General features: G+C 45.8%; 1 protein-coding gene across 1 annotated transcript in view; it reads left to right on the top strand.

Moving 5' to 3' along the window:
* BCAS3 (BCAS3 microtubule associated cell migration factor) overlaps positions 1-25,069 on the top strand; it is an 845,338-nt gene that overhangs the window by 411,696 nt on the left and 408,573 nt on the right. The window contains 2 exon segments of the mRNA XM_070735381.1: positions 5,039-5,204; positions 8,146-8,246. Coding sequence (XP_070591482.1) covers positions 5,039-5,204; positions 8,146-8,246 — 267 coding nt within the window.

Genomic DNA, 25,069 nt, shown 5'->3' with positions numbered 1-25,069 from the left:
AGTTGGTTCCAGAGGGCCGGGGCCGCCACAGAGAAGGCTCTTCTCCTGTGTCCCGCCAAGCGACATTGGTTAGTTGACGGGACCCGGAGAAGATCCACTCTGTGGGACCTAACTGGTCGCTGGGATTCATGCAGCAGAAGGCAGTCCCTGAGATAATCTGGTCCGGTGCCATGAAGGGCTTTATAGGTCATAAACAAGACTTTGAATTGTGATCGGAAACTGATTGGCAACCAATGCAGACTGCGGAGTGTTGGTGTAACATGGGCATATTTGGGAAAGCCCATGATTGCTCTCGCAGCTGCAGTCTGCACAATCTGAAGTTTCCGAACACTTTTCAAAGGTAGCCCCATGTAGAGAGCGTTACAGTAGTCGAGCCTCGAGGTGATGAGGGCATGAGTGACCGTGAGCAGTGACTCCCAGTCCAAGTAGGGTCGCAACTGCTGTACAAGGTGAACCTGTGTGAACGCCCCCCTTGCCACAGTTGAAAGATGTTTCTCTAATGTGAGCTGTGGATCAAGGAGGACATTGAGCCAGTGGTGAGATTTGAACTGCTGAACTACAGCTAGCAGTTAGCTGAAGTAGCCTGCAGTGCCGCACTCTAACCACTGCGCCACCCCAGCTCAGGGAGCACCAAGGACCCCCATGTCAACCCTGAGCCACAAATTGGAACACAGATGGGTGCTATCATTCATAAAGGTGCCTGAGGTTGCTTCTGACCATTTGTCTATTTAGCCCATCCTCTGCTGCAGCTTCCCCAAAGTTTTTCTCCCAGCCTGGAAATTTTATTACAGTATTAACAACAACAACAACAACAATAATAATTTATTAGATTTGTATGCCGCCCCTCTCCAAGAACTCGGGGCGGCTCACAACAATAATAACAAAGTACAAATCTAATATCTTAAAACACAATTAAAAAAAACCCCTTACTAATTAAATAATCACACAACCCAATCAAAACATACATAAAGCAGTAGTTAGAGGAGGTGTCAATTTCCCCATGCCTGGGGGCAAAGGTGAGTTTTCAACAACTTACAAAAGGCAAGGAGGGTGAGGGCGGTTCTGATCTCCGGGAGGAGTTGGTTCCAGAGGGCCGGGGCCGCCACAGAGAAGGCTCTTCTCCTGGGCCCCGCCAGATGACATTGCTTAGTCAACGGGACCTGGAGAAGGCCCACTCTGTGGGACCTAATCGGCTGCTGGGATTCGTGCGGCAGAAGACGGTCCCGGAGGTATTCTGGTCCGATGCCATGTAGGGCTTTATACCCTTCAGTATACACCTTTATACACCTTTATACACCTCAGTTACTCATCATTAATTGGTTCTGAGAGGCGTGATGAGTACCCAAAAAAATGGCTACCAAACAATGATTGTGCCAGCGTGGCCAGTCCTCCTTCCACTTCCACCCAGGTAGGTGGGCATAGGATGGCCTTGAACCACTCAAAGAAAGAATTTTTTGTGGCTGCATTTGTTCCCTCCTGAAAATCCCCCCTCCCAGGTTCCCATAAATATCAGGCCTCCAATAGATAGTGTGGCAAGCTGTTGATTCATCACCAATTTCTGCACCAGCTTGACAGTGACCAAAATTGGTTGCAGTACACACAGGTTGGGATTTTATTCTCATACACCACCCGGAATCACCAAGAGTGGGTTTGGGTGGCCATTATAAATTTTCAAAAATAAATAAACAACCTCTTCTGATTTAATGATTGATTAACTCCATCTGTATAGTCTGGAGGACAGAAGGGAAAGGGGGGACATGATCAAAACATTTAAATATGTTAAAGGGTTAAATAAGGCCCAGGAGGGAAGCGTTTTTAATAGGAAAGTGAACACAAGAACAAGGGGACACAATCTGAAGTTAGTTGGGGGAAAGATCAAAAGCAACATGAGAAAATATTATTTTACTGAAAGAGTAGTAGATCCTTGGAACAAACTTCCATAATCATAATCTCCCTCTTCCTGCTTGTTATACTTTTGGCTGCATAGCTAGAGGTATAACAAGCAGGAAGAGGGAGACTATGATCCCACTATATAGAGTGTTGGTGAGACCACATTTGGAGTACTGTGTTCAGTTCTGGAGACCTCACCTACAAAAAGATATTGACAAAATTGAACGGATCCAAAGATGGGCTACAAGAATGGTGGAAGGTCTTAAGCATAAAACGTATCAGGAAAGACTTCATGAACTCCATCTGTATAGTCTGGAGGACAGAAGGAAAAGGGGGGACATGATCAAAACATTTAAATATGTTAAAGGGTTAAATAAGGTCCAGGAGGGAAGTGTCTTTAATAGGAAAGTGAACACAAGAACAAGGGGACACAATCTGAAGTTAGTTGGGGGAAAGATCAAAAGCAACATGAGAAAATATTATTTTACTGAAAGAGTAGTAGATGCTTGGAACAAACTTCCAGCAGACGTGGTTGGTAAATTCACAGTAACTGAATTTAAACATGCCTGGGATTAACATAGATGCATCCTAAGATAAAATACAGGAAATAGTATAAGGGCAGACTAGATGGACCATGAGGTCTTTTTCTGCCGTCAATCTTCTATGTTTCTATTTGGATAAATAAATAAATAAAAAATAAATACCCGCTCCCAATTTGAATTTGAGCCTGAAGCGAAGGATAGTCCAATCCTGAAGCACTGCCTGGCTAGAGGCCAGCGAAACCGAAGCACGAGAAATTCAAGAGCATCACGCAGGAGCGTTGCGAAAGAATCCAAGGTTAATGCATTCGCCATTGCAATTTTTTTTTCTGGGAAATTCCCAAAATAGCGCATCGTTTCTCAGCGATTCACCTTCCCGAGAAGAGTGGTAGTATTAGTGGTCGTGCTGATAGATTTTGTATTTATGTAAATAAATAAAATTGACGTGCGAGGCGTCCGCTGTATGGCGAGTGATGGGAAGCTCTGGGCAGGAAGGAAGGGATCAATTTGCACAGGCTGCAGAGTGAAAATGCTGACTTTTGAAACCCCGAAGTGCATGGAGTCCTCAAGTTACGACGACCACAATTTTATTTATTTGTTTGTTTGTTTATTTATTTTAATTTATTTATTAATTTATTCATTCATTCATTCATTCATTCATTCATTCATTCATTCATTTATTTATTTATTTATTTATTTATTTATTTATTTATTTATATATATATATTTGTATGCCGCCCCTCTCCGAAGACTCGGGGCGGCTCACAACAACAATAAAAAACAGTATAAACAATGGAACAAATCTAATAATAAGAATTATATAAAAAAACCCAACTGTTAAAAAACCATACAACACATACATACCAAACATAAAATATAAGAAAGCCTGGGGGAGATGTCTTAGTTCCCCCATGCCTGGCGATATAGGTGGGTCTTGAGTAACTTGCAAAAGACAAGGAGGGTGGGGGCTGTTCTAATCTCCGGGGGGAGTTGATTCCAGAGGGCCGAGGCTACCACAGAGAAGGCTCTTCCCCTGGGGCCCACCAAATGACAATTGAGCCCCATATGTCTGCTGCTCAGCTGGACAGTTGTTAAGTCAGTTCTGCCTCATTTGAATGTTCTTTCTGCGCCAACTCAGGAAGGTCAAACTGCCCAAGGAGCTACTGATCCAGTTCTACAGAAAATCATTGAGTTTGTCGTCTGCACCTCTATAACCGTCTGGTTTGGTGCTGCAACCCAACAAGACCGACACAGACTTTGGAGGAGAATCAGAACTGCAGAGAAAACCATTGCTGCCAACCTGCCTTCCATTGAGGACTTGTATACTGCACGAGTCAAAAAGAGGGCGGGGAAAATATTTACTGACCCCTCACATCCTGGACATAAACTGTTTCCCTCAAAACAACACTTATAGAGCACTGCACACCAAGACAACTAGACACAAGAAGAGATTTTGACCCGATTGCCATCACTCTGCTAAACAAAGAATTCACACTTCATGTGATCTTGGTTCTCTCCCTCTGTTGATGCAGCCTAGAACTGTGTGGGCTTTTTTGGCAGCTGCTGCACACGGCTGGCTTACATTTAAATGGTTGTCCACTAGGACTCCAAGATCCCTCTCACAGTTACTACTGTTGAGCAAGGTACCTCATATACTGTACCTGTGCATTTGGTTTTTCTTGCCTAAGACCTGGAAGGTCTTAAGCATAAAATGTATCAGGAAAGATTTAATGAACTCAATCTGTATAGTCTGGAGGACAGAAGGAAAAGGGGGGACATGATCTTATTTATTATTTATTTATTAATTATTTAGATTTGTATGCCGCCCCTCTCCGCAGACTCGGGGCGGCTCACAACAAAGTGAAAACAATTTACAACAAATCGAAACATTTAAATATGTTAAAGGGTTAAATAAGGTCCAGGAGGGAAGTGTTTTTAATAGGAAAGTGAACACAAGAACAAGGGGACACAATCTGAAGTTAGTTGGGGGAAAGATCAAAAGTAACGTGAGAAAATATTATTTGACTGAAAGAGTAGTAGATCCTTGGAACAAACTTCCAGCAGACGCGGTTGGTGAATCCACAGTAACTGAATTGAAACATGCCTGGGATAAACATATATCCATTGTAAGATAAAATACAGGAAATAGTATAAGGGCAGACTAGATGGACCAGGAGGTCTTTTTCTGCCGTCAGTCTTCTATGTTTTTATGTTTCTAAATGTAGAACCTTACTTTTTTCACCATTTAATTTCATTTTGTTAGATAGCACCCAATGTTCAAGTCTCTCAAGATCCTTTTGTATCTTGAGCCTATCTTCTGAGTGTTGGCTATTTCTGCCAGTTTGATGTCATCTGCAAATTTGATGGGTTCGCCATCTACCCCATTGTCCAAGTCATTGAGGAAGATGTTGAAAAGTCCTGTGCCTAAAACAGAGCCTTGGGATCCTTCACGGCATATTTCCCTCCATGTAGATGCAGTTCCATTGAGCCCTACACGTTGAGTGCGATTGGTCAGCCAGTTTTGAATCCATCCGGTGGTGTTGCTGTCTAACCCACATTTTTCTACTTTATCAAATCTGTAAACCTTCTGTCTTCTCGCCCCCCTGCAGATCAATCCAAGCAGTTTGTGGTGGAGTCTTTGTACATCATCAGCTGCTATGGGACTTTGGTGGAGCACGTCCTGGAACCCCGTCCCCTCAGCACCACCTCTAAGATCAGCGATGACACCCTACTGGAAATGATGACCTGCCCGCGGGCTAGCTGGACCCTGGTCAGGTAGGTCCACCTTCCCTTCCGACACTCACCTTTCATTTTGAGTTTCTCTTCGAACAACTTTTCAGGAATCTCTTGTGGATTGATGGTGCTGCTACACAACCAAACCCCATAGGGCAGGGGTAGGCAAAGTTGGCTCTTCTATGACTTGTGGACTACAATTCCCAGAATTCCTGCGCCAGTCATGCTAGCTCAGGAATTCTGGGATCACATGACCCTTGGAGAATGCAACCGTCATAAAAACGCGACAGTTGCCAAATGCCTGAATATTGATCAGATGGCCGTGGGAACTCTCTGCAACGGTCGTAAGTGTGAAAAAAAGGTCGCCAGTATTTTTTTTTCCAGGGCTGTCCTGAGCCATTAAACCAATCGAGGATTACTTATGTCCTGTTTCTTGCTGCAAGGAAAAAGAGACCACACGGTGCTCTTAGGTGTTTATACTGCTGTCTGCATCATATGAAGCTTCTTTTCGTGGCTGTCTGAGCTTGGTTGTTTTCTCGTAAATGTTTCATGACCTAACTGAGTAACAACATCAGTGCGAGTAAACAGTGGGGTTTGCTCCCAATTTATATTCTAAAGCGGTTTGCCTTCTCGGTGCTTCTTGGGTCTTCCTAGAAGGAAGAAGTTTCCTGGCCAAAGCCCTTCTTGGTCTCCAGAAGATTGTAGGCGAGGTTCTGAACAAAAAAATAACGGTGTAGGGCAGTGATGGCGAACCTTTTTTTCCTTGGGTGTTGAAAGAGCATGCACATGTGCTATCACGCATGCGTGAATGCCCATATCCATAATTCAATGCCTGGGAAGGGCGAAAACAGCTTCCTCCCCCCCCGGAGACCCTCTGAAGGCTGGAAACGGCCTGTTGCCCAACTTCTGGGGAGTCCAGTAGGCTCGTGTTTCACCCTCCCCCAAGGCTCCAAAGGCTTCCCTGGTGGAGGGTAAAAACACCCTCCGACATTCTCCTGAAGGCTCTCTGGAACCCAAAAAGGCCCTCCCAGAGCCTCTGTGAGCCAAAAATCAGCTGGAGAGCACACACATGCACGTTGGAGCTGAGCTAGGACAATGACTTGTGTGCCAGCAGATATCGCTCTACGTGCCACCTGTGACACCTGTGCCATAGCTTCGCCATCACTGGTGTAGAGTCTACTTGGGCTGGGGGTTTGTTTGTTTGTTTGTTTGTTTATTTGTTATTTGTTTGTTTGTTTGTTTGTTTATTTGTTTATTTGTTTATTTGTTTATTTGTTTATTTGTTTATTTGTTTATTTGTTTATTTGTTTATTTGTTTATTTGTTTATTTGTTTATTTGTTTATTTGTTTATTTGTTTATTTGTTTATTTGTTTGTTATTTATTTTTGATTGATTGATTGATTGATTGATTGATTGATCAATTGATTATTAGAGTTGGAAGGGACCATGCGGGTCATCAAGTCCAACCCCCTGCCTAAGCAGGAACCCTATAGCATCCCAGCCAAATGGCAGTCCAATTTCCTCTTAAAAATGTCCATAGTATTGGAGTTCACAACGTCCGCTGGTAGGTTGTTCCACTGGTTGATCGTTCTGACTGTCAGGAAGTTCTTCCTTATTTCCAGGTTGAATTTCTCCTTGGTCAGCTTCCAGCCGTTGTTCCTCGTCCGGCCCTCCGGTGCCCTGGAGAATAAAATGATTCCCTCCTCTCTGTGGCAACCCCTCGTATACCTGTAGACTGCTATCATGTCCGCTCCGGCCCTCCTTTTCTCTAGGCTATCCTAGTTTGTTTACTTATTTGTTTACTTACTTACTTATTTTACTTAGTTATTTAAGTTATAGGCCGCCCAACTCCTTCCGGACCCTGGGGGTTGGACTAGATGACCTTCAAGGTCCTTTCTAGCTCTGTTAATCTGTAACCTGTAAATTAGCAAACGATGGGAGCAACCACCTGAAGGAAGCTGCCAACGGCACAAACAGAGGACATTGATCTGGAACAGTGGTTCTCAACCTGGGGGTCAGGACCCCTTTGGGGCTTGAATGACCATTTCACAGAGGTCGCCTAAGACATAGAAACATAGAAACATAGAAGTCTGACGGCAGAAAAAGACCTCCTGGTCCATCTAGTCTGCCCTTATACTATTTTCTGTATTTTATCTTAGGATGGATATATGTTTATCCCAGGCATGTTTAAATTCAGTTCCTGTGGATTTACCAACCACGTCTGCTGGAAGTTTGTTCCAAGGATCTACTACTCTTTCAGTAAAATAACATTTTCTCATGTTGCTTTTGATCTTTCCCCCAAGGGGACACAAACTGAAGTTAGTTGGGGGAAAGATCAAAAGCAACATGAGAAAATATTATTTTACTGAAAGAGTAGTAGATCCTTGGAGCAAACTTCCAGCAGACGTGGTTGGTAAATCCACAGGAACTGAATTTAAACATGCCTGGGATAAACATATATCCATCCTAAGATAAAATACAGAAAATAGCATAAGGGCAGACTAGATGGACCATGAGGTCTTTTTCTCCCGTCAGACTTCTATGTTTCTATGTTTCTATCACAACATGAGGAACTGTTTTAAGGGGTCGCAGCATTCGAATGTTTGAGAACCATTGATCTAAAAGGACAATTGGTCCAGCGTTGGAAGGAGGTTTTTATCCAATTCCTATCTGTTTTTAAGGAGAAACGGAAGTGTGAAGAATAGCCCAGCCATCTCCCTGCGAGTTAGTGCCTTGCACAAATCCTTTCCCCCCCCCCCCCTTGAAAATGCAGAATTTTGAAGATCGGGCTTCCCCCTTTCCCCCCATCTGCCTCGAAATAGTCCACGCTCGGAGCAAGTGACTTTAAATAATTAGAAAAACACGGTATTCTCTTGCATAAATAATTGGACGCGATGACACAGATGCCGATTTCCCCACTCTCTCTCCCCCCCCCTCATTCTCTTCCAGCTGAAATATTAATATTCTTGTGTCGTTTCCGCAGAACTCCCCAATGGAATGAACTGCAGCCGCCTTTTAACTTGAATCACCCTCTGCTCCTAGCTGCAGATTCCGTCCAGTGCTACCAGTATCTCCTCCTTGGCTGTGAGTATCTACGCAACGGTCCTTTTTTTTTTTTCAGGGAGGCCCAACACATTATTATTTTATTATTTTATTATTATTATTATTATTATTATTTATTTATTTATTTATTTATTTATTTATTTATTTATTTATTTATTTATTTATTTATTTATTTATTTATTTATTTATTGGATTTGTATGCCGCCCCTCTCCGTGGACTCGGGGCGGCTAACAACAGTGACAAAACACAGAATGTAAAAATCCAATACTACAACAGCTAAAAACCCTTGTTATGAAACTAATCATACATACAAACATACCATGCATAAATTGTAGAAGCCTAGGGGGAAAGATTATCTTAATTCCCCCATGCCTGACAGCAGAGGTGGGTTTTGAGGAGCTTACGAAAGGCAAGGAGGGTGGGGGCTATTCTAATCTCTGGGGGGAGTTGGTTTCAGAGGGTCGGGGCCGCCACAGAGAAGGCTCTTCCCATGATGTTCTGTCGGCCTTATTGTTGTTTCTTTTTTTTAAAAAAAAGAATATCATGAATGGAATTTGGTCTGTAGCTTTCTTCCTTTTCGTGTGACTTTATGACCACAATCAGCATAACAGAACAAGAGAGTTGGAAGGGACCTTGGAGGTCTTATAGTCCAACCCCCTGCTCAGGCAGGAAGTGTTGTCCAATCTCTTTTTAAAAACCTCCAGTGTTGGAGCACTCACATCTTCTGGTGGCAAATAGTTCCACTGGTTAATTGTTCTAACTGTCGGGAAGTTTCTCCTTAGTTCTAAGTTGCTTCTCTCCTTGTTTAGTTTCCACCCATTGCTTCTTGTTCTGCCCTCAGGTGCTTTAGAGAATAGGTTGACTCCTTTGTGGCAGCCCCTTAAATACTGGAACACTGCTACCACGTTTCCCCTGGTCCTTCTTTTCATTAAATCGAGCCAAAAGTCTATTGCTAAGCAAGACCATTGTTAAGTGAGTTTTGCTGCCTTTCACTCCATTCTGCTACCGTTAGCTAAGAAGGATTAACTAAAACATAAGCAAAGATTATGGGAATTACACATGTGGATGAATTATGAAACTGCTTTGGTCGCGTTGATGGATGATCTCTGGCAGGCCCGGGACAGGGGCTTGTCCTCTGTCCTGGTGCTTCTTGACCTCTCAGCGTCTTTCGATACCATCGACCATGGTATCCTTCTGCGCCGGCTGGAGGGGTTGGGAGTGGGAGGCACTGTTCTCCAGTGGTTCTCCTCCTACCTCTCCGGTCGGTCACAGTCGGTGTTAGTGGGGGGTCAGAGGTCGACCTCGAGGTTACTCCCTTGTGGGGTGCCTCAGGGGTCGGTCCTCTCCCCCCTGCTATTTAATATCTACATGAAACCGCTGGGTGAGATCATCCAGGGGTATGGGGTATGATACCCAGTTATACATCTCCACCCCATGTCCAGTCAACGAAGCAGTGGAAGTGATGTGCCGGCGCCTGGAGGCTGTTGGGGTCTGGATGGGTGTCAACAGACTCAAGCTCAAACCTGATAAGATGGAGTGGCTGTGGGTTCTGCCTCCCAAGGACAATTCCATCTGTCCATCCATAACCCTGGGGGGGGATTACTGACCCCCTCAGAGAGGGTCCGCAACTTGGGCGTCCTCCTCGATCCACAGCTCATATTAGAGAACCATCTTTCAGCTGTGGCGAGGGGGGCGTTTGCCCAGGTTTGCCTGGTGCACCAGTTGCGGCCCTATCTGGACCGGGACTCACTGCTCACAGTCACTCATGCCCTCATCACCTCGAGGTTCGACTACTGTAATGCGGCATATAAATCCAATAAATCTAATCTAATGTAATCTAACTGTACATTCTTTTCAGCATAGATGATTTTCAGGTCTTTAATTTTGTTAAAATGGATTGTGTGCCTACTCCTTCGTTAGCTTCCATTTTGGAGTTCTATCGTTGATTTTTTGTTTTTTAAACAGTTCAGCATAATTACTTTCTGTGACTCTCTGGCTCCATATCTTATTTACTCAACACGGTGTGTTTCTGTTTGGAGCATCCTGTTTTCGTGGATATTGTTTTAATTCTGCTCTGGAAAGGATTATCCTCGAAAAGCCCCATCCAGCATCCCTTTAGATTGATATATGTTTGTGGCCCTACGTTTATTTTGCTTAAATCCCCCCAAAACACCGAAGGGTTGGCCAGAAGCGAGTGCATTTGGAGACTGTAATTAAAGCTGCGGAAAGCAATGACGGTGTGGTCAAATTGTCACTCTTGGAAGACGGAATCCGAAAGTGGACAGAGTCCTAATCCCCCTTAAGGTAAACAAGAAGCAGACTCATAAACAACATTAAAAAAAAAATCTACAGGCATGTTCCTTTGTCCTCAAGAGCTACTACATCATCGGGCAATGCCAGCAACAATGGCACCTCCTTGCTTTCTGTCTGCGCTTCAACTCCCGTTTACACAGTGGGTTTCAAATCCAGTTTTCCTCTCTGGTTTCACGCCACACTTGGCCGGAGAAACTATCTGGACGGGGACTCACTGCTCACAGTCACTCATGCCCTCATCACCTCGAGGTTCGACTACTGTAATGCTCTCTACATGGGGCTACCTTTGAAAAGTGTTCGGAACTTCAGATCGTGCAGAATGCAGCTGCGAGAGCAGTCATGGGCTTACCTAGGTATGCCCATGTTTCGCCATCACTCCGCAGCCTGCATTGGTTGTCGATCAACTTCCGGTCACAATTCAAAGTGTTGGTTATGACCTTTAAAGCCCTTCATGGCACTGGACCAGAATATCTCCGAGACCGCCTGCTGCCGCACGAATCCCAGCGACCGATTAGGTCCCACAGAGTGGGCCTTCTCCGGGTCCCGTCGACTAAACAATGTCGTTTGGCGGGACCCAGGGGAAGAGCCTTCTCTGTGGTGGCCCCGGCCCTCTGGAACCAACTCCCCCCGGAGATTAGAACCGCCCCTACTCTCCTTGCCTTTCGTAAGCTCCTTAAGACCCACCTTTGTCGTCAGGCATGGGGGAACTGAGACATCTCCCCCGGGCATATACAATTTATGAATGATATGTTTGTATGTATGTGTGTTTAGAAAATGGGGTTTTTAAATATTTTTAAACAGTAATTTAGATTTGTTGTAAATTGTTTTCACTTTGTTGTGAACCGCCCCGAGTCTGCGGAGAGGGGCGGCATACAAATCTAAATAATAAATAAATAAAATAAATAAATAAATTGTCGGCACTCCCTCCCTTTCCTAAGATTGGGGGGGTGGATGGCCGTGGCATCAGGTAGAAAGCCAGACAATGCCAGGAATTATCTTTTTATAGAAAGTGTAGGTACCATGTAGTCCTCACCTTATGACTACATTTTTTTTCCATAAAAGTTTTTTTTATATTACCCTACAGGCATTTTCACATATTCCTCATCTCATTTCTCATTTCATTCTTTTACAAAATCTTTACAAATATACTGCTCAAAAAAATAATAAAGGGAACACTTAAACAGTATAACATAACTCCAAGTAAATCAAACTTCTGTGAAATCAAACTGTCCACTTAGGAAGCAACACTGATTGACAATCAATTTCACAGGCTGTTGTGCACATTCAGCTTCATTTCATTTCATTTATTAGATTTGTATGCCGCCCCTCTCCGAAGACTCGGGGCGGCTCACAACAACAATAAAAACAGTATAACAATGGAACAAATCTAATAATAAAATTACATTAAAAACCCCCAACAATTTAAAAACCATACAACACGTACATACCAAACATAAAATATAAGAAAGCCTGGGAGAAATGTCTTAATTCCCCAATGTCTGGCGATATAGGTGGGTCTTGAGTAACTTGCGAAAGACAAGGAGGGTGGGGGCCGTTCTAATCTCCAGGGGGAGTTGATTCCAGAGGGCCGGGGCCGCCACAGAGAAGGCTCTTCCCCTGGGGCCTGCCAAATGACATTGTTTGGTCGATGAGACCCGGAGAAGGCCAACTCTGTGGAACCTTATCGGCCGCTGGGATTCGTGCAGTAGAAGGTGGTTCCAGAGGTATTCTGGTCCAATGCCATGAAGGGCTTTAAAGGTCATTACCAACACTTTGAATTGTGACCGGAAACCGATCGGCAGCCAGTGCAGGCCACGGAGTGTTGGAGAAACGTGGGCGAATCTAGGAAGCCCCACGATAGCTCTCGCGGCTGCGTTCTGCACGATCTGAAGTTTCCGAACACTTTTCAAAGGTAGCCCCATGTAGAGAGCGTTGCAGTAATCGAACCTCAAGGTGATAAGGGCATGAGCGACTCTGAGCAATGACTCCCTGTCCAAATAGGGCCGCAACTGGTGCACCAGGCGAACCTGGGCAAACGCCCTCCTCGTCAGAGCCGAAAGATGATGTTCCAATGTTAGCTGTGGATCGAGGAGGACGCCCAAGTTGCGAACCCTCTCTGAGGGGGTCAATAATTCCCCCCACAGGGTAATGGACGGACAGATGGAATTGTCCTTGGGAGGCAAAACCCACAGCCACTCCGTCTTGTCTGGATTGAGTTTCAGCTTGTTGACACCCAACTTTGTACAGAACAAAGGATTTCATGAGAACATTTCATTCATTCAGATCTAGGATGTGTTCTTTGAGTGTTCCCTTTATTTATTGGAACAATGTATATTGTGTATTTATCTTATTGCTTTATTAGTTCAGGGTTGCTATTTTACCATCCTTTAATTAATATCATTCCAGTCGGGTGCTTCCCAAGCACCTAGGACTGAGTGATGTAGCGGCAAATTATGTTTGCCGATCCCAGTAAAGTGGCCTTTTGCAATTGACAGGTGGAGATTTTGTCAATTCCGATGGTTTTCAAATGTCCGCTGAGATCCTTTGGCACTGCGCCCAGCGTGCCAAGTACCACTGGGACCACTTTCACTGGCTTATGCCAGAGTCGTTGCAGCTCGATTTTTAGATCTTCGTATTTCACTCTTTTCTCTAGCTGCTTCTCCTCAATTCTGCTGTCTCCTGGGATTGCGATGTCGATGATCCATGCTTTCTTTTTCTCCATGATCACAATGTCTGGTGTGTTATGCTTCAGAATTCGGTCAGTCGGAAGTCGGAAGTCCCACAGTAGTTTTGCTTGCTCATTTTCGACCACTTTTTTGGGCTTATGATCCCACCAGTTCTTTGCTACTGGTAAATGGTAGTTCTGGCACAAGTTCCAGTGGATCATCTGTGCCACAGCATCATGTCTATGCTTGTAGTCAGTCTGTGCAATCTTTTTGCAGCAGCTGAATATGTGATCGATTGTTTCATCTGTTTCTTTACAGAGTCTGCACTTTGGATCGTCTGTTGATTTTTCAATTCTGGCTTTGACAGCATTTGTTCTAATGGCCTGTTCTTGGGCCGCCAGTATTAGTCCTTCTGTCTCCTTTTTAAGTGTTCCACTTGTAAGCCAAGACCAGGTCTTTTCTTTATCCCCTTTGCCTTCAATCTTCTCCAAGAATTGGCCATGCAATGCTTTGTTCCGCCAACTGTCCATACGACATCGAGTTACAGTTTTTCTGTACTGGTCCTTAGTTTGCTTCACCTTGAGAAGTTTCCTAAGGACCAGTACAACATTATTATTATTATTATTATTATTATTATTATTATTATTATTATTATTATTATTATTGCTATCATGTCCTCTCTGACCTCCTCTTCACTAGACTATCCATGCCCAGTGTTGTGTGTGTGTGTATGTGTATGTACACACAGATATATAGGGCGACATTCATTTTCAAACCTGACCTTGCCCTTCCGATGACTCCTCCATCTTTTTCCTGGGTTCTATGCATTTTCTTTCCCCTGGAGGTTCGCTGGCTCAAGATGTGCCAATTTTCCTCTGGCCTTCTCCGAGGCTTGATTTCTGCATGAAGACCTTGGGGGGGGGGGCCTAGGGGGAGAGGAGACTCTTAATTTAATATCTCCAGATCGCAGGCGGCAAAGTGGAAACACGTAATCCAATCGGCTGCTGTAGATGTAGACCTTTGGTGCTAACTGGGGGGTGTTGTTTCTGTAGGGAAGAGGGTGGGCCCGATAAATTAATTTATTATAAATTAATTTCACAATTAAAGGAAGGGAAGAGGGAAGAACCCTGAACAACCTTCAAGAAATATTTCCGTACATCAGGAAAAAAACAAAACAAAATGTAAAATAATGCACTTGGGGAAAAGGAATCCTCAATCTGAGTATTGCATTGGCAGTTCTGTGTTAGCAAAAACTTCAGAAGAGAAGGATTTAGAGGTAGTGATTTCTGACAGTCTCAAAATGGGTGAACAGTGCAGTCAGGCGGTAGGGAAAGCAAGTAGGATGCTTGGCTGCATAGCTAGAGGTATAACAAGCAGGAAGAGTGTGGTGAGACCACATTTGGAGTACTGTGTTCAATTCTGGAGACCTCACCTACAAAAAGATATTGACAAAATTGAACGGGTCCAAAGCCGGGCTACAAGAATGGTGGAAGGTCTTAAGCATAAAACGTATCAGGAAAGACTTAATGAACTCAATCTGTATAGTCTGGAGGACAGAAGGAAAAGGGGGGACATGATCAAAACATTTAAATATGTTAAAGGGTTAAATAAGGTCCAGGAGGGAAGTGTTTTTAATAGGAAAGTGAACACAAGAACAAGGGGACACAATCTGAAGTTAGTTGGGGGAAAGATCAAAAGCAACATGAGAAAATATTATTTTACTGAAAGAGTAGTAGATCCTTGGAACAAACTTCCAGCAGGCGTGGTAGATTAATCCAAAGTAACTGAATTTAAACATGCCTGGGATAAACATATATCCATCCTAAGATAAAATACAGAAAATAGTATAAGGGCAGACTAGATGGACCATGAGGTCTTTTTCTGCCGTCAGTCTTCTATGTTTTCTATGTTTCTAAAATGCAGGTCATTTTCAACTTAACAACCCACAGTCACGTCCAAACTGGCCATCGCCAAGAGAGACGTTTGCCAAGTGAGTTTTGCTCCATTTTACGACCTTTCGGGCCACCGTTGTTAAGTGAATCGCTGCCATCATTCAGCGAGTAACAAGGTTGTTAGGTGAATCTTGCTGGTCAGAAGGCTGCAAAACGGGCTGACACGACCCCTCCCCGCCCCCGAACATGGCAACTGGTGCCAAGTATTCAAATTTCGATCAGGTGACCATGAGGATGGTGCAGCGGTTGTAAGTGTGAAACCAGACCGAAGTTGCTTTTTTCAGTACCATTGCAAGGTTGAACAGTCACTAATGATGATAATGATGGCAAAGCTTTTCCCCTCAACACACACATGCCCACACCCATAATTCAATGTTCCCCATGTGCAGCCCCCTGCGTGTTGTGGTTAGCTCTGGCCTAGCTCCTGCCCCAAGGACTGCGGATGCAGGCCTGTTTTGCCCCCGGTGGAATCTGCTGATGAAGGCTCCTCTCCTCCTGAGCTGTCTGCCCCACTCTCCTCCCTGTCACTCATGTCTTCTTGGTCAGGGGAGCCTTCATCAGCAGATTCCACCGGGGGGGGGCGCAAAACAGGCCTGCAGCATGTGGATGTCTCCCCCACATCCACAGTCCTTGGGGCAGGAGCCGGGCCAGAGGTAACCACAACAGAGATATTGGAGGACTGCTCTCATGCCTCCTGCGGTCCTTCTTTTCATTAAACTAGCCATGCCCAGTTCTTGCAACCGTTCTTAGATAAAATACAGGAAATAGTCTAAGGGCAGACTAGATGGACCATGAGGACTTTTTCTGCCGTCAGTCTTCTATGTGTCTATATTTCTATGATCTAGGGCAGAGGTCCCCAACCTTTTTTGCACCAGGGACCGGCTTTAAGCTAGACCAATTTTCCACGGCCCGGGGGGGGGGGGGGGGGGCTTTGGTCATATGGGGGTGGGGTTATGGAGGGGTGGAGCTTAGTGACGCAGCCCTCCACACTTCTCCACAGGGCGGGGAGAAACAGGAGGCTCCTTTGGCGGCTGGGGGCTGCCTGGCTTTGTGATTTTGGCTGGGGGGGGGAGTTAGGAAGGTCCTACTTCTCCACCCCCCAGCCAAAAATTCAAAGCCTATCTGCTGGATACGGGCGATGAGTGGGACAGAGCGGCGCGGAAGCCTCTTGCAGCAGCTGCTACAGCCACTGGCTTCCGCGCCGCTCGTCCCACCCATCGCCCGTATCCAGCAGAAGCTGCTGCCTGAGTGCTCTTGGCTGGCGGGATTCAAAGTGCTGGGGTGGGGGGTGTCCCGACAGCCCCCCCACCCCAGTGCTTCGCCTCCCGCTGGGACACCCCCCCACCCCAGCACTTTGAATCCCACCGGCCAAGAGCACTCGGGCAGCAGCTTCTGCTGGATACGGGCAATGGGTGGGACAAGCGGCGTGGAAGCCTCTTGCAGCAGCTGCCACAGCCACCGGCTTCGGCGCCGCTCGTCCCGCTCATTGTCCGTGTCTGGCAGAAGCTGCTGCCCGAGTGCTCTTGGCCGGCGGGATTCAAAGTGCTGGGGTGGGGGGTGTCCCAGCGGGAGGCGAAGCACTGGGGTGGGGGGGGGCTGTCAGGACACCCCCCACCCCAGCACTTTGAATCCCGCCAGCCAAGAGCACTCGGGCAGCAGCTTCTGCCAGACACGGGGAATGAGCGGGACGAGCGGCGCCGAAGCCGATGGCTGTGGCAGCTGCTGCAAGAGGCTTCCGCGCCGCTCTGTCCCACTCATCGCCCGTATCCAGCAGATAGGCTTTGAGTTTTTGGCTGGGGGGGGGGAGAAGTAGGACCTTCCTAAGTCCCACCCCAGCCAAAAACTCAAAGCCTATCTGCTGGATACGGGGCGATGAGTGGGACAGAGCGGCGCAGAAGCCTCTTGCAGCAGCTGCCACAGCCACCAGCTTCGGCGCCGCTCGTCCCGCTCATCGCCCGTATTCAGCAGATAGGCTTTGAGTTTTTGGCTGGGGGGGGGGAGAAGTAGGACCTTCCTAACTCCCCCCAGCCAAAATCACAAAGCCAGGCAGCCCCCAGCCGCCAAAGGAGCCTCCTGATTCTCCCCCGCCCTGCCCGACGCCCCACCCTGTCCTGCATAATGTCCTCTGCTGGGGAGGGCAGCGCCGCCGCGGACGCGCTGGAAAACCCCAACGGCCTGGTCCCGGTCTGCGGACCGGCGGTTGGGGACCTCTGATCTAGGGCAACGGCTCGTGCGCCAGCAGATATGTCTCTGTGTGCCACTTTGTGGCGCCCGTGCTATAGGTTCACCATCACTGATATAGGGCCTTCTGAGTTCTGGAGACCTCACCTACAAAAAGATATTGACAAAATTGAACGGGTCCAAAGATGGGCTACAAGAATGGTGGAAGGTCTTAAGCATAAAACGTATCAGGAAAGACTTAATGAACTCCATCTGTATAGTCTGGAGGACAAAAGGAAAAGGTGGGGACATGATCGAAGAAACATTTAAATATGTTAAAGGGTTAAATAAGGTCCAGGAGGGGAAGTGTTTTTAATAGGAAAGTGAACACAAGAACAAGGGGACACAATCTGAAGTTAGTTGGGGGAAAGATCAAAAGCAACATAAAGAAAATATTATTTCACTGACAGAGTAGTAGATCCTTGGAACAAACTTCCAGCAGATGTGGTTGATAAATCCACAGGAACTGAATTTAAACATGCCTGGGATAAACATATATCCATCCTAAGATAAAACGCAGGAAATAGATATAAAGGGCAGACTAGATGGACCATGAGATCTTTTTCTGCCGTCAGTCTTCTATGTTTCTGTGTTTCTGCCTTGCACAAGGGGTGTTGGACTGTAAGACCTCTGAGGGCTTGATCATTCTCTGCTCTAAGAAGAGGGGGGAATATGGGTGGGGAAAGGGACAGGGACCCCAGGAGGGGTTGTTTCTGAAAGGCCCAGTCTCTGTTTACCTGCAGCCGCCACGTCAATGCTCTCTCTCTCGTCTCTCTCTCTCTCTCTCTCTCTCGCATGAGCCGTGGTGGCCCGGGGTTTGATGCGGGATCGCTTCCGTCAGTCCGTTTAATTGCCGGCAAATGGGGGAAGTGGGGTGTCTGCCCTGCCAGCGGTTAAAAGGAGTTCTGGCGCCATTTCAGGGTCGCGATTTGTATCTGTCTATCAAGAGTTCAAACACCCGGCCCGTTTGCTCTCTCCGTTTCCAGTCCTCTGTATAGCATTTCTGCCAATTGTTTGGCTCCATTAAGGGTGCGGCGGGGAAGGCGAAGGGGGTTTGGGAGGAATAAAAGCTTGAATGGTCCGAGCCGCAAGGGGCTACGGATAAGCCCTTCCTTTGTCCGGGCTCAGAACACTGCATTAGGTCTCATTATCCATTTATAATAAGTGACCTTTGACCCCCCCAGGGTCATTGAAGACATACGCTGTGTGCTTTGCTAACAGAAGGTCCCTCTCGATTAGATGACAGATGCAACAATGAAGGGCCTGATCGTCTGGTCTGAGGGTGTGCTGTGGGATGGAGAGGGGGTGAGAAGGAAGATTTATAAGTATGCCCCCCCTCGAAGCGGTTTCTTCCTTCTCTTTCATCTTTTTTTTGGGGGGGGGGGGTTGAACATTTAGAACCCTCCAGAGAATTACTCCGCAGGAGGAGGAGGAAGAGGAAGAAGAAGAAGAAGAGGAGGAGGAGGAAGACAAGGAAGAAGGAGAAGAGGAAGAGGATTACTCCACAGGAGGAGGAAGAAGAAGAAGAAGAAAAAAAGAGGAAGAAGAAGAAGAGGAAGAGGAAGGAGAAGAAGAAGAAGAAGAAGAAGAAAAAGAGGAAGAAGAAGAAGAAGAAAAAGAGGAAGAAGAAGAAGAAAAAGAGGAAGAAGAAGAGGAGGAAGAAGAGGAGGAGGAGGAAGAAGAAGAAGAAAAAAAAGAGGAAGAAGAAGAAGAAGAAGAAAAAGAGGAAGAAGAAGAGGAAGAAGAAGAAGAAGAAGAAAAAGAGGAAGAAGAAGAAGAAAAAGAGGAAGAAGAAGAGGAGAAAGAAGAAGAAGAGGAGGAGGAGGAGGAGGAAGAAGAAGAAGAAAAAGAGGAGGAAGAAGAAGAAGAAGAAGAGAAGGAAGAAGAAGGAGAACTCTACAGGAGGAGGAAGAGGAGAAAGGGGAAGAAGAAGCAAAGGGAGAATTACTCAACAGGAGGAAGAGGAAGGAAGAGGAGGAGGAGAAGGAGAAAAATAAAGAGAAGGAAGAACGAGAGGAGGAGGAGAGGAAGGAGGAGAAAGGAGGAGGTGCAGAAGGAGGAGGAGGAAAAAGAGGAGGAGGAGGATTACTCAACAGGAGGAGGAGGAGCAGAAAGGGGAAGAAGAAGAAAAAGGATAATTACTCAACAGGAGGAAGAGGAGGGAAGAGGAGGAAGAGAAGGAGAAAAAGAAAGAGAAGGAAGAATGAGAGGAGGAGAATTATTCAACAGGAGGAAGAGGAGGAGGAGGAAGGAGGAAGAGGAAAAGAAATAAGAAGAGGTAGAAGAAGAGGAGGAGGAAGAGGAGGATTACTCAACAGGAGGAGGGGGAGTGGAAAGGAGAAGAAGAAGAGGAGGATAATTACTCAACAGGAGAAGGAAGAAGGCAGAGGATGAGGAGAAGGGGAAAAAGGAGGAGGAGGAAGAGGAGAATGATTCAACAGGAAAAGGAGGAGGACAAGAGGAGGAGGAGGAAGGAGAAAGGAGGAGAAGAAAAGGGATGAAGGAAAAGGAGGTGCAGGAGGAGAAGGAGAAAGGAAGGAGGAAGAGGAAGAGGAGAAGGAAAAGAAGAAAGAGGAGGAAGAAGAAAAGGAGGAGGAGGAAGAAGAAGAAGAAGAAGGAAAAAGACAACAGTGGTGGCACTCTTATTTTGTTCCTGCTGATAATGCTGATTTCACTACCTGGAGCCACTTTTGATCCTCTTTTAAAAAATCACCTGGGCGATATATTTTTTTTTAAAACCCCCACAAACTCTCAAACAGTTTAGCATCAGCCTTGAAGGGTGGGAACAAGGCGAAGCATTGTGCCTTTGAAAAACATGTGCAGAGCTATTTCCCCACAGGGGTGCTTATAATAGGATACACACAGAGGGCTGGGTTTTCCCCCTGGGTGAGAATAGAAGGATCAGGGACATCTGCCACCGAGGCTGGAGGGCAGAATGCCCTTCTTGTAGGGTAGCACATTGCAGCCGGGATTTTTAAAGGCTGAAACCTCGCCCCTGGCCTTTTTATTCAAAACGAAGGGTCAGTTTCCGGCTATGGGTGCTAAGATCAGCTGCAAGGATGTAGGAATAAGAAAGGATTATAACCACCAGACCAAACAGGTTCCAGTCTCTGGACCAGTACTTCCATTGCGAAGAAAGTTGATGGGTTCATTGAGCTGAGCCTGATTTTGTAAAAGTATCAGGCAAAAGAAGGAGAGATTCAACCAAGAAATAAGGAGGAATTTTCTGAGAACAATCAAATTACAGAGGGGTCTGTAATATGGTAAATGATTTAGCTTTACTAGATAAATGGTCAAAGCAATGGAAACTGCAGTTTAATGTTTCCAAATGTAAAATAATGCACTTGGGGAAAAGGAATCCTCAATCTGAGTATTGCATTGGCAGTTCTGTGTTAGCAAAAACTTCAGAAGAGAAGGATTTAGGGGTAGTGATTTCTGACAGTCTCAAAATGGGTGAGCAGTGTGGTCGGGCGGTAGGAAAAGCAAGTAGGATGCTTGGCTGCATAGCTAGAGGTATAACAAGCAGGAAGAGGGAGATTGTGATCCCCTTATATAGAGCGCTGGTGAGACCACATTTGGAATACTGTGTTCAGTTCTGGAGACCTCACCTACAAAAAGATATTGACAAAATTGAACGGGTCCAAAGACGGGCTACAAGAATGGTGGAAGGTCTTAAGCATAAAACGTATCAGGAAAGACTTCATGAACTCCATCTGTATAGTCTGCAGGACAGAAGGAAAAGGGGGGACATGATCGAAACATTTAAATATGTTAAAGGGTTAAACAAGGTTCAGGTGGGAAGTGTTTTTAATAGGAAAGTGGACACAAGAACAAGGGGACACAATCTGAAGTTAGTTGGGGGAAAGATCAAAAGCAACATAAGAAAATATTATTTTACTGAAAGAGTAGTAGATCCTTGGAACAAACTTCCAGCAGGTGTGGTTGGTAAATCCACAGTAACTGAATTTAAACATGCCTGGGATAAACATATATCCATCCTAAGATAAAATACAGAAAATAGTATAAGGGCAGACGAGATGGACCATGAGGTCTTTTTTTGCCATCAGACTTCTATGTTTCTATGTTTCTATGTTTCTATTCAACCAAGAAATAAGGAGGAATTTTCTGAGAACAATCAACCCATAGAACAGAAATTGCCTTGAAGTTGGGAAGTTGTTGGAGCTTCATCCCTGGAGGCTTTCAAGAAAAGACTGGACTTCTACCTGTCAGAAATGGTGTAGGGTAGTGATGGCGAACCTATGGCATGGGTGCCATAGGTGGCATACGGAGCCATATCTGCTGGCATGCAAATGGTTGCCCTAACTCAGCTCCAATGTGCATGTGTGTCCTGGCCAGCTGATTTTTGGCTCAACAGAGGTTCTAGGAGGGCATTTCTGGCTTCCAAAGAAATTCAGGGGGATGGGAGAGGGCATTTTTACCCTTCCTGGGTCCAGGGAAGCCTTTGGAGCCTGGGGAGGGCAAAACACAAGCCTACTGGGCCTACCAGAAGTTGGGAAACAAGCCGTTTCCGGCCTCCAGAAGGCCTCCGGTGGGTAGGGGAAGCTGTTTTTGCCCTCCCTGGGAATTAAATTACAGGTGTGGGCACTCGTGCATGTGCAATAGTGCGCACACATGCTCTTTTGGCACCCGAGGGAAAAAAGATTCCCCTTCACTTATGTACGGTCTCCTGTTTAGGCAGGGGGGTTGGACTAGATGACCTACAAGACCCCTTCCAAATCATCCGTTAATCCAGGGGTAGGCAAAGCTGGCTCTTCTATGACATGTGGACTTCAACTTTCAGAATTCCTGAGCTAACATGATTGGCTCAGGAATTCTGGGAGTTGAAGTCCACAAGCCACAGAAGAGCCAACCCTGAAATCTGTTAAAAGGAAATCTTACTAGAGTAGTGGTATCAAATACAAGGCCCACAAGCCAGACCTAGCCCACAATTTGGTCAGATCTGGCCCACAGGGTCATCCTGGAAAATGTAAGGGGCCAGCCCACATTGCTTCGGCACGGCCTACCTAGCGCGAAAAGGAAACTGAGATATCTCCCCCGGGCCTATACAATTTATGTATGGTATGTTTGTACGTATGTCTGCTTAATAATGGGGTTTTTTTTTAATATTTTAAATTTTTAAATTATTAGATTTGTTATGAACTGTTTTATTGTGTTGTGAGCTGCCCTGAGTCTACGGAGAGGGGCGGCATATAAATCTAATAAAATAAATAAATGAATGAATGAATGAATGAATGAATGAATGAATGAATGAATGAATGAATGAATGAATGAAATATAAGGACGGCTTCAGCCCGGTGTACGCAGTGCAAAGTGTAACATGCCAACAGGTTGAGGAGTGGCTAGGCTGGCCACGACCACCCAGTTGGCCACACGCACCCAGTCGGCCATGAAAAAAAAAACCCAAAACACCTGCCCTTGAGGTCAATGACAGACCTGATACGTCCATCAATGAAATTGAGTTTGACAACCCTCTACAAGAGCAATATTTCCCAACTTCACCCAACTTGAAGATGTGCGGACTTCAACTCCAAGAAATCCCCATTTCAATGGCTAGGTGGGGAATTCTGGGAGTTGAAGTCCGCATTTATTTATTTATTTATTTATTTATTGATTGATTGATTGGGTTTGTATGCCGCCCCTCTCCACAGACTCGGGGCGGCTAACAAGAGCAATAAAACAGCATATAATAATAATCCAATACTAAAACAGTTAAAACCCTTATTATAAAACCAAACATACGTACAGACATACCATGCATAAAATTGTAAAGGCCTAGGGGGAAAGAGTATCTCAATTCCCACATGCCTGATGTCAGAGGTGGGTTTTAAGCAGCTTACGAAAGGCAAGGAGGGTGGGGGCAATTCTAATCTCCGGGGGGAGTTGGTTCCAGAGGGCCGCGGCCGCCACAGAGAAGGCTCTTCCCCTGGGTCCCACCAAGTGACATTGTTTTGTTGACAGGATCCGGAGAAGACCCACTCTGTGGGACCTAACTGGTCGCTGGGATTCGTGCAGCAGAAGGCGGTCCCTGAGATAATCTGGTCCGGTACCATGAAGGTCTTTATAGGTCATAACCAACACTTTGAATTGTGACCGGAAACTGATCGGCAACCAATGCAGACTGCAGAGTGTTGGTGTAACATGGGCATACATGGGAAAGCCCATGATTGCTCTCGCAGCTGCATTCTGCACGACCTGAAGTTTCTGAACACTTTTCAAAGGAAGCCCCATGTAGAGAGCGTTACAGTAGTCGAGCCTCGAGGTGATGAGGGCATGAGTGACTGTGAGCAGTGACTCCCGGTCCAAATAGGGCCGCAACTGGTGCACCAGTCCCCCAAAGCCTCCTAAAGCCCGGGGAGGGTGAAAAACGGCCCAAATGGCCTGCCAGAAGTCCAGAAGCTTCAGTGAGACTGATCACATGTGCAGTGGGGGGAGCATGGGTGTGTGCATACATGCATGAGGACCTCAGGGCATTGCATTATGGGTATCAGCGCGCCCGAGCAAAAAAAAAAAGGTTCACCATCACTAGTGCAGGATTTCCTGCTTGAGCAAGGGGTTGGACTAGAAGACCTCCAAGATCCCTTTCAACATTGTTATTCTATTAATGCACGAAAGGCCGGCAATATAAAATAATGCGCTTATATTCTCTTTTTTGCTTGCTTGTTTCCTATCTCTGTCGATACGGGCCGGGGGGGGGGGAGGCACCTTCCGTTTTGCAAACCTATTCCCCCCCCACCCCTCCCTGCATAGATTTATCGAGAAAGCCCGGAGAAATCAGGGGGAGAGACTGATGGCAAGAATTAATATATTAACTGGTCTGCAAACCGTTCTTTGACAAATTGCTTACTAAATACATCAAAATTGATTGACCGCTGTGCCGGCTTTTGAATTGACAAATGAGTGCATTAAAAGGCAAGGGGAGAAATCCATTAATTACCGTTGCCCCTCAGACTGTAGGAAATGTAATGATATCAGTATAGATTTTGTTAAAACAAACAAACAAACAAAACAAAAGATTAAAACAATCCCCCTCCCCTTCAAACCCCTGACTTTGTTGTAGCGTTTCCTGGTAAGCTTACGTGGCACATCCTCTTTCTCCGGCTTGGAGAGAGCAGCCTGATGGGTCCTGAAACTATTTTCTGACCGTGTCACCTCCAATTCCATTAAAAAATCCTCCCAACAACGGGCAAATCTCCTTCTGTTATCGACACGAAACTGACGTATTGGGCAGGCAGCACTGCATCTTACAGACACAACTAAGTATGGAATTTCTGAGGTTAAGGGAGACGATTTACGAATAGGGGTTTTTGCCCTGTTTTACAGCATTTTTTAAAAAAAAGAAAATATAATTTTCTATTTTTATATTTATATTTTAAAGAAAATATTATCTTTATTGACGATAAATAGGGGAGGGGATACAAAATATCTCCGGGACCACCTTCTGCCGCATGAATCCCAGCGACCGGTTAGGTCCCGCAGAGTTGGCCTTCTCCGGGTCCCGTCGACGAAATAATGTCGTCTGGCGGGACCCAGGAGAAGAGCCTTCTCTGTGGCGGTCCCAACCCTCTGGAATCAACTCCCCCCGGAGATTAGGACTGCCCCCACCCTCCTTGCCTTTCGTAAGCTCCTTAAAACCCAGGCATTGGGGAACTGAGATATTCTTCCCCCCTAGGC

Source organism: Erythrolamprus reginae, chromosome 1 (assembly GCF_031021105.1).
Source record: "Erythrolamprus reginae isolate rEryReg1 chromosome 1, rEryReg1.hap1, whole genome shotgun sequence".
NCBI classification, from domain to species: Eukaryota; Metazoa; Chordata; class Lepidosauria; order Squamata; family Dipsadidae; genus Erythrolamprus; species Erythrolamprus reginae.
Note: the sequence above shows the minus strand (reverse complement) of the source record. Positions and strands in the feature narration are given on the sequence as shown.